Raw genomic sequence first — 11,368 nt, 5'->3', positions numbered from 1 at the left:
TATATATAATTATAATAATATTATGTGTCGGTATAATAAAAATAATTATATTGATGACAATTCCAGGCTTGATGTACTTAAATAAATTGATCGAGGTCACCCCATAGGCCTAGCCGAACCACTGATCTTGCCATTGATGTAACCCACAATCACAATATTGCCATAACTCACGGGTGCCAATTAACCGCTATGTATGTGAACGCGCCCAAGCGTTTCCGTCCTCCGGCCCGGGATTGAAGATGGGTTCCTTGGCAATGTCAAAATTAAAAAAAAAATCAATATTTTTATTCAATTAAAAATACATACATAGAAGATGAGTTACAAAGATAATGATGGATTTATAGATAGAGCTAGTACATACACTACCTAATGCCTTGCGAAGCATGACCCTTGCGAAGCATGGCGTCGTTGGTCAAGAGTTTTCCTAGCTCTTCCTCACATGAAAAGAAGAGCACGATATATCATCACCTTCGTGACTAATGTGAGTGGGTGTGATGCCGGTAACGTCCTTCAGGACCTTAAGAATGTGGCTTCTCCGGAAAGCACGCCCGTCAAGAGGGAGTAGCTGTAACCTTTACAGACTTGGGTGGCATTGTGTCCACACCCTCCACAGGCAGCTGTGTGACTGAGGGAGACAGTAGGCCGGGGACATTGGATTTATCACACTCTTAACCTTATGGAGATTAAAATATGGAAATACCTTATGGAAATACAAAACCCCCTTATATCACACTTCATAGGAAACCTAGGTTGACAGGGCTGATCAAAATTTATTTAAATACTGAACAATTTGAACGATATTACTCCATACTACTTGTTGAAAAGGTCAGATGTAATATGAACAAAAATATGAGGAAAACAGGAGATGCTTTTTCACCCGTAGAGTTATAACCCCATGGAACCGTCCTTCTGCCAAGCCGTAAATGGCAAAACACGGCTGATTTTTAATATCCATTTCAACAAAATCATCAGGACAAATGGGGGGGAACCTTCGACAAGTCTCCGGCTTCCTGTCCTCGTTGAGGCTACTAGAAATAGTGGCCCTCAGGTAAATTCAGGTAATAAGAACCCATCCTACTTAAAGAAGGGCATGGTGGTTGACCCCATTCCCCTATGACGATCTGCACTCCCAAATCATTATGAAAAATTGCACGAGGCTAAATATAAGTATCTGGCCTCGAACCTCTGATGGAGACATTCTCTTATATATATACTAGGAGAGGGAGGGACATCTTACTGCACCCAAGTCTCTCTCTATCCTTTTCCACTCCCTCACCTCCTCTCTCCACCTTTCTCCCTCAATATCTATCTTCTCCGCTCTCACACCTCTCCTCCAATCTCCCTTTCTCCTCCAAATTTCTCATCTCCCTTCTCTACCTATCTCAACTTTCTCTTTCCCTCAAACATCGCCCTAATCCTTCCCTCTCCCTAAACACCTAAACTCCGAGCTATCCCCCATCTCTCTCAGAGTATATAATACTGAATTTATGTTCATAATTTTCTATTAAAGAACTCTAGGGACTCAACCAGCCACGTTTCACTGTGTCATGGTGTGGGATAGTATGTATGAGCCCGACCCTTCTTAATTAATAGGACGAATAGGACCAACCACGACCAACCTATATCCATCCTGTACTCCAGACCATCCACCCTACAGAGTTGGGTGAGGGTAGCCCCAAGCGTCTGGCCTCTAACCTCATACAGACATTCTTATATATACTTCGGGGCTACCCAGTTGGTCCCTTTCCCTCCTTCTCCTTCCCTCTCTTCAAACGTCGCTCCCTTCTCTCTCTTCTATCTCAGAAAGTGTACTACAGTACCTGTACTAAATTGACTCTCATCGTTTTTTATTGAAGAAATCTAGGGACTCGACCAGCCGCCTTTCACTAATTATAACCCTTATCTTGAGATGATTTCGGGGCTTTAGTGTCCCCGCGGCCCGGTCCTCGACCAGGCCTCCACCCCCAGGAAGCAGCCCGTAACAGCTGACTTAACTCCCAGGTACCTATTTACTGCTAGGTAACAGGGGCATTCAGGGTGAAAGAAACCTTGCCCATTTGTTTCTGCCTCGCGTGGGAATCGAACCCGCGCCTCAGAATTACGAGTTCTGCGCGCTATTCACCAGGCGACGAGGCCCCCTCCATGAACTATGAACCATCTGAACCATGTTCAGATTTTCAATAGGTGCAGGGAGGGATCACATAAATTTAGACATAACTGTTAATACCTTCAAAGATATCAGTAGAAACTTTATCCCATACTGTACAAGTAATTTTTTTAGTTCAGAATGCAGGGTTTTTGCTCACTTATCACGTGGAGGCTGGCAAGTATCAAAAGAAGGCACCAGGCCACGAAGACTATTTAGCTAATCATGTGGAAGATTGGTGCACATATGTTTGACCTTAAGTTTTATAATCATACTGTACTCCTGTACTTTTAATAATGTAAGGAAAATTAAAACTAATAGTAATGGGTCATTCTGTTTAACAGCAGCCACAATTACTTTGCTTCATTTAAAATTTTAATGTTTGTATGATGAAGGCACAAAAATAAACACAAAACCAAAACCACAAGGCATCGAGATACCTAATTACTGTAATTAGCAATATCTTTAGCAAATACCTTTCAAGAAATCATTGCATTCGGCCCCAAAAAATTCTTTATATTCTAAACAGCTCCAGTAATTTAGATATGAGGATACTGAAACACGTTTCAAGCTTTGTATTTATTTTTGGAAAGCACTGAACAATATACAAACAAAGATTCCCTCTATTGAAGGGTCACAAAACTTCATAATGCAACTATTATCAGCAAAAAAAATATACGAACATGATTTCCAGTTTGACCCATAAAGAGGGAGGAGTTGGTCACTTCAAAACTTAATGAGGGGCATCAACAAAAAACCATAATGATATGAAAAGGAGGAATGCCCTGGTATTCATACAAATGATTATACATTAAAAATATAAATATTTATATTGTGATGTACATATATATAAATATATACGTACAGGTACACTGTGTACCATGTGAATGCACATGCACACATGTGCACACCAATGTGCACTAATGTGAAGTCTTATACTCATCATGTCTTCTTTATCAAGAATCATTATCTCAAGAACAAGATAAGGCAGTTACGAGAATAACCATCAAATTCACTCTGCCTCAAAAACACCTTAGTATCACACACCATAACTTTTTCATAGCTAAATCACAATGAAAGGAACTTACAAGTTAGAGTTAAACAAATAAAACTAAAGGTACAACATCAGTCCTCTTAAGCATGCATTACTTGAAGCCACATAAGAATAAAAACCATTGCCTCAATTCCATAACATATACAGAATTAAACATAATGATTTATGCCATTTGAGAGAGGAAAAAATATATAAACTGAGAGAATGATGATTTGTGTGGAAGGAGAAGAGGAGGAAAGGGCGAGTAAAGTTAGGAGGGAGAAAACAAATGGTAGAAGAAAGTGAGACAGAATTGGTAATAGTGTGGGGGGAATGAGGTAGATGGGGTGATGGAGTGGTGGTGGTGGGAGGGGTGATGGTAGGAGGGGTGTTGGTGGTGGGAGGGGTGAGGAAGGTGTTGGTGGTGGGAGGGGTGAGGAAGGTGGTGGTGGTGGGAGGGGTGAGGAAGGTGTTGGTGGTGGGAGGGGTGAGGAAGGTGTTGGTGGTGGGAGGGGTGAGGAAGGTGTTGGTGGTGGGAGGGGTGAGGAAGGTGTTGGTGGTGGGAGGGGTGAGGAAGGTGTTGGTGGTGGGAGGGGTGAGGAAGGTGTTGGTGGTGGGAGGGGTGAGGAAGGTGTTGGTGGTGGGAGGGGTGAGGAAGGTGTTGGTGGTGGGAGGGGTGAGGGAAGTGACTGTGGGAGGGGTGATGGTGGGAGGGGTGAGGGATGGGTTAAGAAAGGGGGTAAGAATAAAGAATGGCTTGAGATTATAGTCTATCACTTCACAGAAGGCAATATTTAACATAAATGTTGAATATAGCTATGAATGCTTCAGAGAGACTCAAGATGACAATTTAAACTTGACAGGTCAATTTACAAGGGCATTTATCAAAAAATGCAATATAACGAACTGGTACTGGATTCTAATAAGTGTATGTGCTAAAAAGCAATGACTTTCACCGCTACATGCTCTTAATTCCCGGTGCATGAACATCAAGGTGGACAAGATGGATGTCTAGTGTCATCTGGTAACTCTTGAACAATTCAGCAATATTCACCTAACCCTGTGTGCAACCACATTTAAATGGGCATCAAGAACAGTGCTTCCGCAGGCAAAGACAATTGGCCTGCCAAATCAGCTTTTGAAAACCTAGCACTCTAGAGAGAAAAAAAATCCTGAGCCTTTTCATGCATACTTAACCTATGTGAAAATTTTCTATATACACTCTTCATTTAGTCCTTACGAGTTCATTTCTAGCAGCCTCGACACATTTATAATCGCAGTGATGGCCAAACAGTATAATGTACAAGGAAATACCAAATGCAGCTAGCTAGGAAACACCCACATCCAGAAGATACAAATGTAAATGTGTTGGACATAGGAAGAAACAATCCCACACCACTGCATCACTGGCCATTACATATCAAGTAATGCGGAATTTGAACTGACAAAGTACATGACAATGATGACATGAATTTGAAAGAGCAGTATCACATACAAGTTTCATTACATCACACTGTCTCACTCCTTTATTGGCAAATGCACCAATTCAATTTTATAACTTTTCAGTTGTGCAATACAATATTAGATACACCACAGATAATCACCAGTAGCTGAATGTTAATTAGTTCTGGATTTTGTTCTCTCTATATATCAGCACTAATTTATTAAATGGATTAATTACCACTCGGTAATGTGGTCTGCCTTTTCACCTGAAGAATGTTTATCCCACATCCTCTTGAAAAGACGTTCAAGGTTCCGGGCGTAAGTCTTGCAGTCAAACAGTGGAGACTCCATACGTGCCTTCCACACTTTAGCACGTGTTGCTTTCAAGCTGTTGACAGAAGTTATATATATAGTAAGATGCTAAAAAAATAAAGATCTGTAAAATACATTATTTTTGTAAATTGACCTAATGATTAAAAAAATATATATAATATATAGTAGGCATCTGTCAATAAATAGTTATTGTAGTCTAGTTGGATGCAGCGCCTGCTGTGGCTGTGAAGGCCAACCAGAGAATGACAGTTCCGACTGCAGCGAGCGCAGATAAACGCAGATAAACTTCCATGCGTGTGACCTGTCTTAGTCATCGCATGCATCTCTGCTTCAGGCAAGTAAACATTGAAGGGATGCCTGTTCTTGAGTACTGTGTTGTTGGTGAAGTGGTCTTTCCACATGATGTCAAGGATGCGTCTCAGGTTCCGCATGTGAAAGGTATTGAGCCGTCTCTCTTGGCGAGAGCGCAGGGTTCAAGATTCTGAGCCGTAGAGAAGTGTACTCACCACACATGCCATGTAGACTTGTGCTTTGATGTGTACTGTCAGTTTGGCATTTTCCTAAACGCGCTTTGTGAGCCTGGCCAGTGTTGTTGCAGCCTTCCCAATACGCCTGTTGAGCTCAGTGTCCAGGGAAAGGGTGTCTGAGATAGTGAGGCCCAGGTACACAATCTCGTGAACTGCCTGCTTAGCACATAGTCTGCTAATTTTATACAGGGTTGCTTATTGACGTCTTGTCCCATCACCTGTCTTCTTTAGGCCGATTGTCAGGCCAAATGCAGAACAGGCTGCAGCAAAACGGTCGAGTAGTTGCTGCAGGCCTTCTGCTGTGTGTGGTGATTGCTGCGTCGTCGGCGAAGAGGAACTCACTGAAGATTCGCATCTTTGCTCGGAGTCTGGATAGATTATAGAGCTTTCCATCAGATCTTGTACGCATATAGATGCCCTCTGTGGTTGTTCCAAAGGCATACTTGACGAGAATCGCAAAGATAATGCCGAACAGGGTTGGAGCAAGAACGCACCCCATGTTTAACACCACTGTTGATGTTGAATGGTTCAGAAGTTGAGCCGTCGTACACGACTGTTCCCTTCATGTCCTTGAGGAACGATTGTATCATGCTGAGTAGGTTATCTTGAGGTTATCTTGAGATGATTTCGGGGCTTTTTAGTGTTCCCGCGGCCCGGTCCTCGACCAGGCCTCCACCCCCAGGAAGCAGCCTGTTAAGCTGACTAATACCCAGGTACCTATTTTACTGCTAGGTAACAAGGGCATAGGGTGAAAGAAAGACTTATCTCCCATGTGATAAGTCTCCAAATGAGCTAGGACATGAAGCAACAACTGGACTGGGAGGAAGTAGTGCAGGTAACCCCACCTCGACCAGTCCTGCCGAAAGGTGTCCACCACGACGGCTCTGCAGTCGGGAAAGGAAGCCACATATCGAGGCCATCGAGACCACGCCGATGTGAAGAGGTTCAACTCAGGAAGGCCAACAGGCAGGGCCAACTGAAGGAGTCGGCATCAACCGTCCATTCTGTGGACATAGGAATGAATTGGGACAGTATCCACCAGGACGTTGGATACTCCCCAAAAATACTCCTCTGCGGTTCAGACAATGAACCACCAGATTGCAGTTCGATTGGAGCTGGATCATTGAACCCTGAGTAACCCAAACCCTTTGAACCACTGAGAACTCTCGCACCATGCTGTGAGATCGATGGACGGATGGTCCCATGGCCGGCATGGCGAGCACTGGTCACAAAATCGCAGTTCAGAGACGACGCATCTGTGAACACATCGAGGGGGGGGCTCAAAGAGGTGCCAAAGCACTGAACCCTGAAAAACCTGAAAAGGAAGCCGGCGACACAAGGCCCATGGGGGCCAAACTCAACAATGGCGAGAGAGAAAGAAAGGGCGTTCCTGAAGGAGCCAGAACAGATGCCAAAACCAAACCCGACTCGGCGGGTAAACTAGCACGGCAAAGTTAAGACTTGTGCACAACTGCTCGAGCAACTGCCGTGTGACCAGGGAGCCCCTCAAAAACAGGCTAAGGCGGGAACGCAGTCTCTCCAGAGGAAGAGACAAGGAAGCTGTCCGAGTATCCCACACAAGTCTCGGCCCAGACTGAACCTGAAAGGGAACCAGATGGGACTTCCTCCAGTTCACCAGCAACCCGAACCCAGCGAGCTGGAAAAGAACCACACCCCTGGTGAGCAGACAAGCAGACCGGCTGGGAGCCCACACCAATCAGTCGTCAAGGTAGGCCAGAACCCGAACCCCTAGCAGATGCAGACTGGCCACCACAACCCAAATAAGACACGTGAATACACAAGGTGCCAGATTCAAGCTAAAGGCAGGCAATGAAAGTGGTAAGCATGCCACCCCACCACAAAACCTAACCAGTCCCTGAACCTCAGATGAATAGGAATGTAGCAATATGCGTCCCGAAGGTCCAGATGCACCATCCTAGCACCCGGCTCAAACAGGAGCCAGACCTGAGACAGAGTGGTCATCCAAAAAGACGGCCAAGTATTCCAGGAGTTCAGACGGGACAAGTCCAGAATGAACCGCATATCAGCACACAGGATTGGAAACGGGCGGGAAACCCATATGAGGGAAAGGGTCGTTTTGACCCTGTCCAAGCACACCCACTCTGTGTTTGGGCAGAGATGACCTAAAGGAGAGCAGGGAAAGAAACCTGCCCGAAAGGGGTGGAACCGCCCAACGCGACCATAGGCCGAAGGAGAAAACCAGAGACGCCCATGAATCGTGGGACCAGACACGAGAATCCTTCCCCATCACCCCGTCAATGGGACGACCTGTGAAAGGACCGATGCTCCATACGAGAAGCCGGCTGACGATCAGAGTGAACATCGCGCTTACAAATACCTTCACTACAATTGCATACAAAATATCTTATAATCATGAACAGCACTTACTATCCTCTTTCATTTCCTAGTTTAGAAGCAATATCTTCATATTCTTGACGTGTGGTGGCCACAAGTTCCGGAGTCCCCAGACAATGAAGTTGCGAGGCTGCAACACGGGATGCTAGTGTCTCGCCTGATAATGTTATCATGGGAGTTCCTGCCCATAATACATCCATACCTGTTGATACAAATTATTGATCATTCTTAATTTTGAATTTCAAACATATACAAATATTACAAGTAAATCATCATTAACCCTTAGACTGCGCATATTACCGCAAATCTAGGGGGCATAATAGCGAAAAATGTTCAAATTATGTAAAAATAGCTTAAAAATGTTAAACAAATCTCCAACATATTGGCTTCAGTGTTTTATTGATAAGGAGAAGAGCTGCTAATAACTGTAACTGAAGGATTATGCAGTAATAGAGGATGCAAGCACCTGTCTGATGCATAAAGAACAACAATAGTAGTAAGAAGTGTCCACAAAGTGGATATACAGCTGGTGCCTTTATAACATTGCTGAGTAATACATAATAACACAAATAATAATGAGTAACTATGATAATATGATCTATTTTGTTATATATCATATAAATACATTGTTCAATGTTAATATACGTTACTTTCATCAAAGTCCAAAAAATATTTTTTTTTAGGGGATTTTTTTTTTTAAGATTTAAGTTTTTTTTTCCCTTTGCTTATTATCTGATTTTGTTGTAACCTTTACATCCTGGAGAATGCATATGTGTCCCTAACTATGTGAAGAGAGAATGAAATTGGTCAACAAATAAATCAGTCACTACTCTCAAAACTTGGGACATATATATATATTTTTTTAGCTGATTTTTTCTCTGATTTCAAACTATTTTCTTTTAAATCAAACTCAATTTTCTTCGTCTCTTTGTTGTTTTGATGATTAGGATCCATATCAGGGCTGTTTCACTTATATAAAGAATACCCTAAATATATCCCCTAAATCATTATATTTATTATAATTATCCCTATATTTTGTATTTTTGGGGGTTAATTTTTCTTGACTTCATTTCAACACACACACATTGACCTACAACTTTCACATATTCGAGTACAAATGCCGAACAATATTTATTAAAACATACAATTAAGTTAAAGAATTAAAACTACCTTTATTCATTGTTGATAACTTCAACTTCAGTTCTCTCTGAAACCAGAGTTTCAACTTTGAGTGGCTTCTAATATTCCAGTCATTAACCAATTCTCACTATTTTGACATTGTGTGTTCAACTGTCTGTTCTACAATCCCATCAGAATGGAATTTTCATAAACTATACATTTGGAGTTATAATTTTTTTTGGGGTCTAAATTTAATGCATATTTCAAATGCCCTATTGACTATTTTTTTTACAGTAAGCTATACTGAAAACCTATATTCTAATTTGATGATAATCAAGATCATATGCTATTCTTGGAGAATAATAACATTAAATGAACAATTAATGATAGTTCATATTTTTTATTTTGAATTAAAAATCTGAAGTTTTCAATATTCAATTTTAAAATTAATTTTGATTCTCTTGTTTTTCAAGTTACAGTGTAATCATTTAAGCAAAGTTGGGGTATTTGCCTAGTTGATTATGAAAAAAAAAAAAAAAAAGCAAGCAAGCTTTACAAACACGTTAAATTATTTTTTTGTCAAATCATATATGTATGTATTATGCGGAATAAGGGTTAAAATATTCTTTAACTATTTATAGAATATATTCTGATAACTTTTGCCAGAACGACAACATTTCTTCAGCGACTTCAAACAATCAGGTGTTGCTTCTGGCAATTTGCTATCTATTCTACTCATACTCCGATCTGCTTACATTTTGTAAACATACTGGGAGCTCTTTATCTAGGTCCTTGCACATTTTCTTGTACTCTAAATGAGTACACCCTTCTCAACTCCTCAGTCTGATTATAGGATTCAATGTCATATCACATGCAAGTGCAAACAATAATGCATAGCCACAGAGCAAACGATTACACAATGCTCATGATGACAGCCAGCAGGCCACTGGCTGTTATTGTGGTCGCTCCCGAGACCTCATAAATGCCATAACGTCATGTAGCGGCAACATACATCTGTCAAAAATGTATGTTACACCGTGGTTGTGGTACCCACATATTTTTCATGAGCACTCTAGTTTATCATGAGAGCAGTAAAGACACATTGGCACAGTAATTGCCACTGCACAACGCGCCTTGAGGCTCTCAACGGGAGGTGCACAACGTGCCTCAGGGCTCTTATAGGTATAGCGTAGCATTCAAAACACCCGTGGCTATACGGGGTTCAGGTTAGCTTCCTCAGGGCTCTCGTAAAGAGACATCCTCTTTTTTTTTTTTTAAATTGTGGGCAACATTCGCAGGAGTGAAGGCCTCGGTACTGAGTGAGTAACCAAGGCTGGCGAACGCAGCACAAGCTAACAGCATTGCTGTTAGGCTTGTGACCACAGCATCATCTAAAAATGCCAAAATATATGTGTATCTGGTATTATTTAGCCATGATAGTATTACAGAAGAGCCTGACTGTGATAAAGACTGTGTACAATGTTCATATCAGTGAATCAATACTGTTCAAGATGTTCACAGCGCTAGATACACCATACTGCTATTATTTCGTACATCTAAGATTCTTCAAACACCTTCTCATGTTCCTTTACAAAATATACTTGTGGAAAATTATTCATTTACATGATTTAGTGACCAGGATTCTGATAATATCATGACTGTAGTGAGAATTAGCAATGTGGGAGCAGGAGTATTGTTGGTGAGGGGGGAAGGTAGATAGCATTATCTGGTGGCTAGCAACATGTTATTGTCTGGAATCACCATACCAGTTTAGTGGTTCGTTAAGGTGAACACAAATGTAGATACTTATATATAACATGTGTATAGTGTAATAACAGCAAAAGGAGTATGTTGGGAAAAGCTATTTTGGTGAGGGAGATGTGGTGAGGCAGGGAGGGAGTGAGACTTTTGTCTGCTGGCTGTGTGACTTGTCATGGAGTGTTTTGTTGCCACCATGTTGTTTGGACACCATACTTAGTTGTACAGTTACGGTGAACAAAATGTGTAAATACTTATATATAACATGTGTACATAGTGTAACAAAAGCACGAACAGTGTTGTGGAAGTAGGAATGTTGGGGATTTAGGTGTTGAAGGAGTGAGGGAGGGCTGGCTGGGTGTGCAGTCCCACTCTTGTTGTTTTGGGCTCACTATACCAACTAAGTGGGTCGTTATGGTGAACACATATGTAGATAAGTATATACAATGTGTGTGTATATAGTGTAATAATGGCAAAACACCGTTTGATTGATCATAGAATATAATATACATGTCACATATATGAGCCCCATAATTTTGAGCATAGTGATGTTCCACACATTGAACTATATAAATTCCACAAATTAAACATTTGAATAATATTACAGCAAAACGAAATTGAAGAAACGAATGA

The 11,368-nt window shown here is 41.6% G+C and overlaps 1 protein-coding gene across 1 annotated transcript in view; it reads right to left on the bottom strand.

Annotated features, from left to right (window-relative positions):
* Window positions 1-2,710: 2,710 nt before the first annotated feature.
* LOC138349830 (UDP-N-acetylglucosamine--peptide N-acetylglucosaminyltransferase 110 kDa subunit-like) overlaps window positions 2,711-11,368 on the bottom strand; it is a gene marked incomplete at its 5' end in the record, with an annotated part of 29,839 nt that continues 21,181 nt past the window's right edge. Inside the window, 2 exon segments of the mRNA XM_069318805.1 lie at window positions 2,711-5,010; window positions 7,892-8,060. Coding sequence (XP_069174906.1) covers window positions 4,857-5,010; window positions 7,892-8,060 — 323 coding nt within the window. The 3' untranslated portion in view covers window positions 2,711-4,856.

This window comes from Procambarus clarkii, chromosome 91 (genome assembly GCF_040958095.1).
Source record: "Procambarus clarkii isolate CNS0578487 chromosome 91, FALCON_Pclarkii_2.0, whole genome shotgun sequence".
Classification (NCBI taxonomy): domain Eukaryota; kingdom Metazoa; phylum Arthropoda; class Malacostraca; order Decapoda; family Cambaridae; genus Procambarus; species Procambarus clarkii.
Note: the sequence above shows the minus strand (reverse complement) of the source record. Positions and strands in the feature narration are given on the sequence as shown.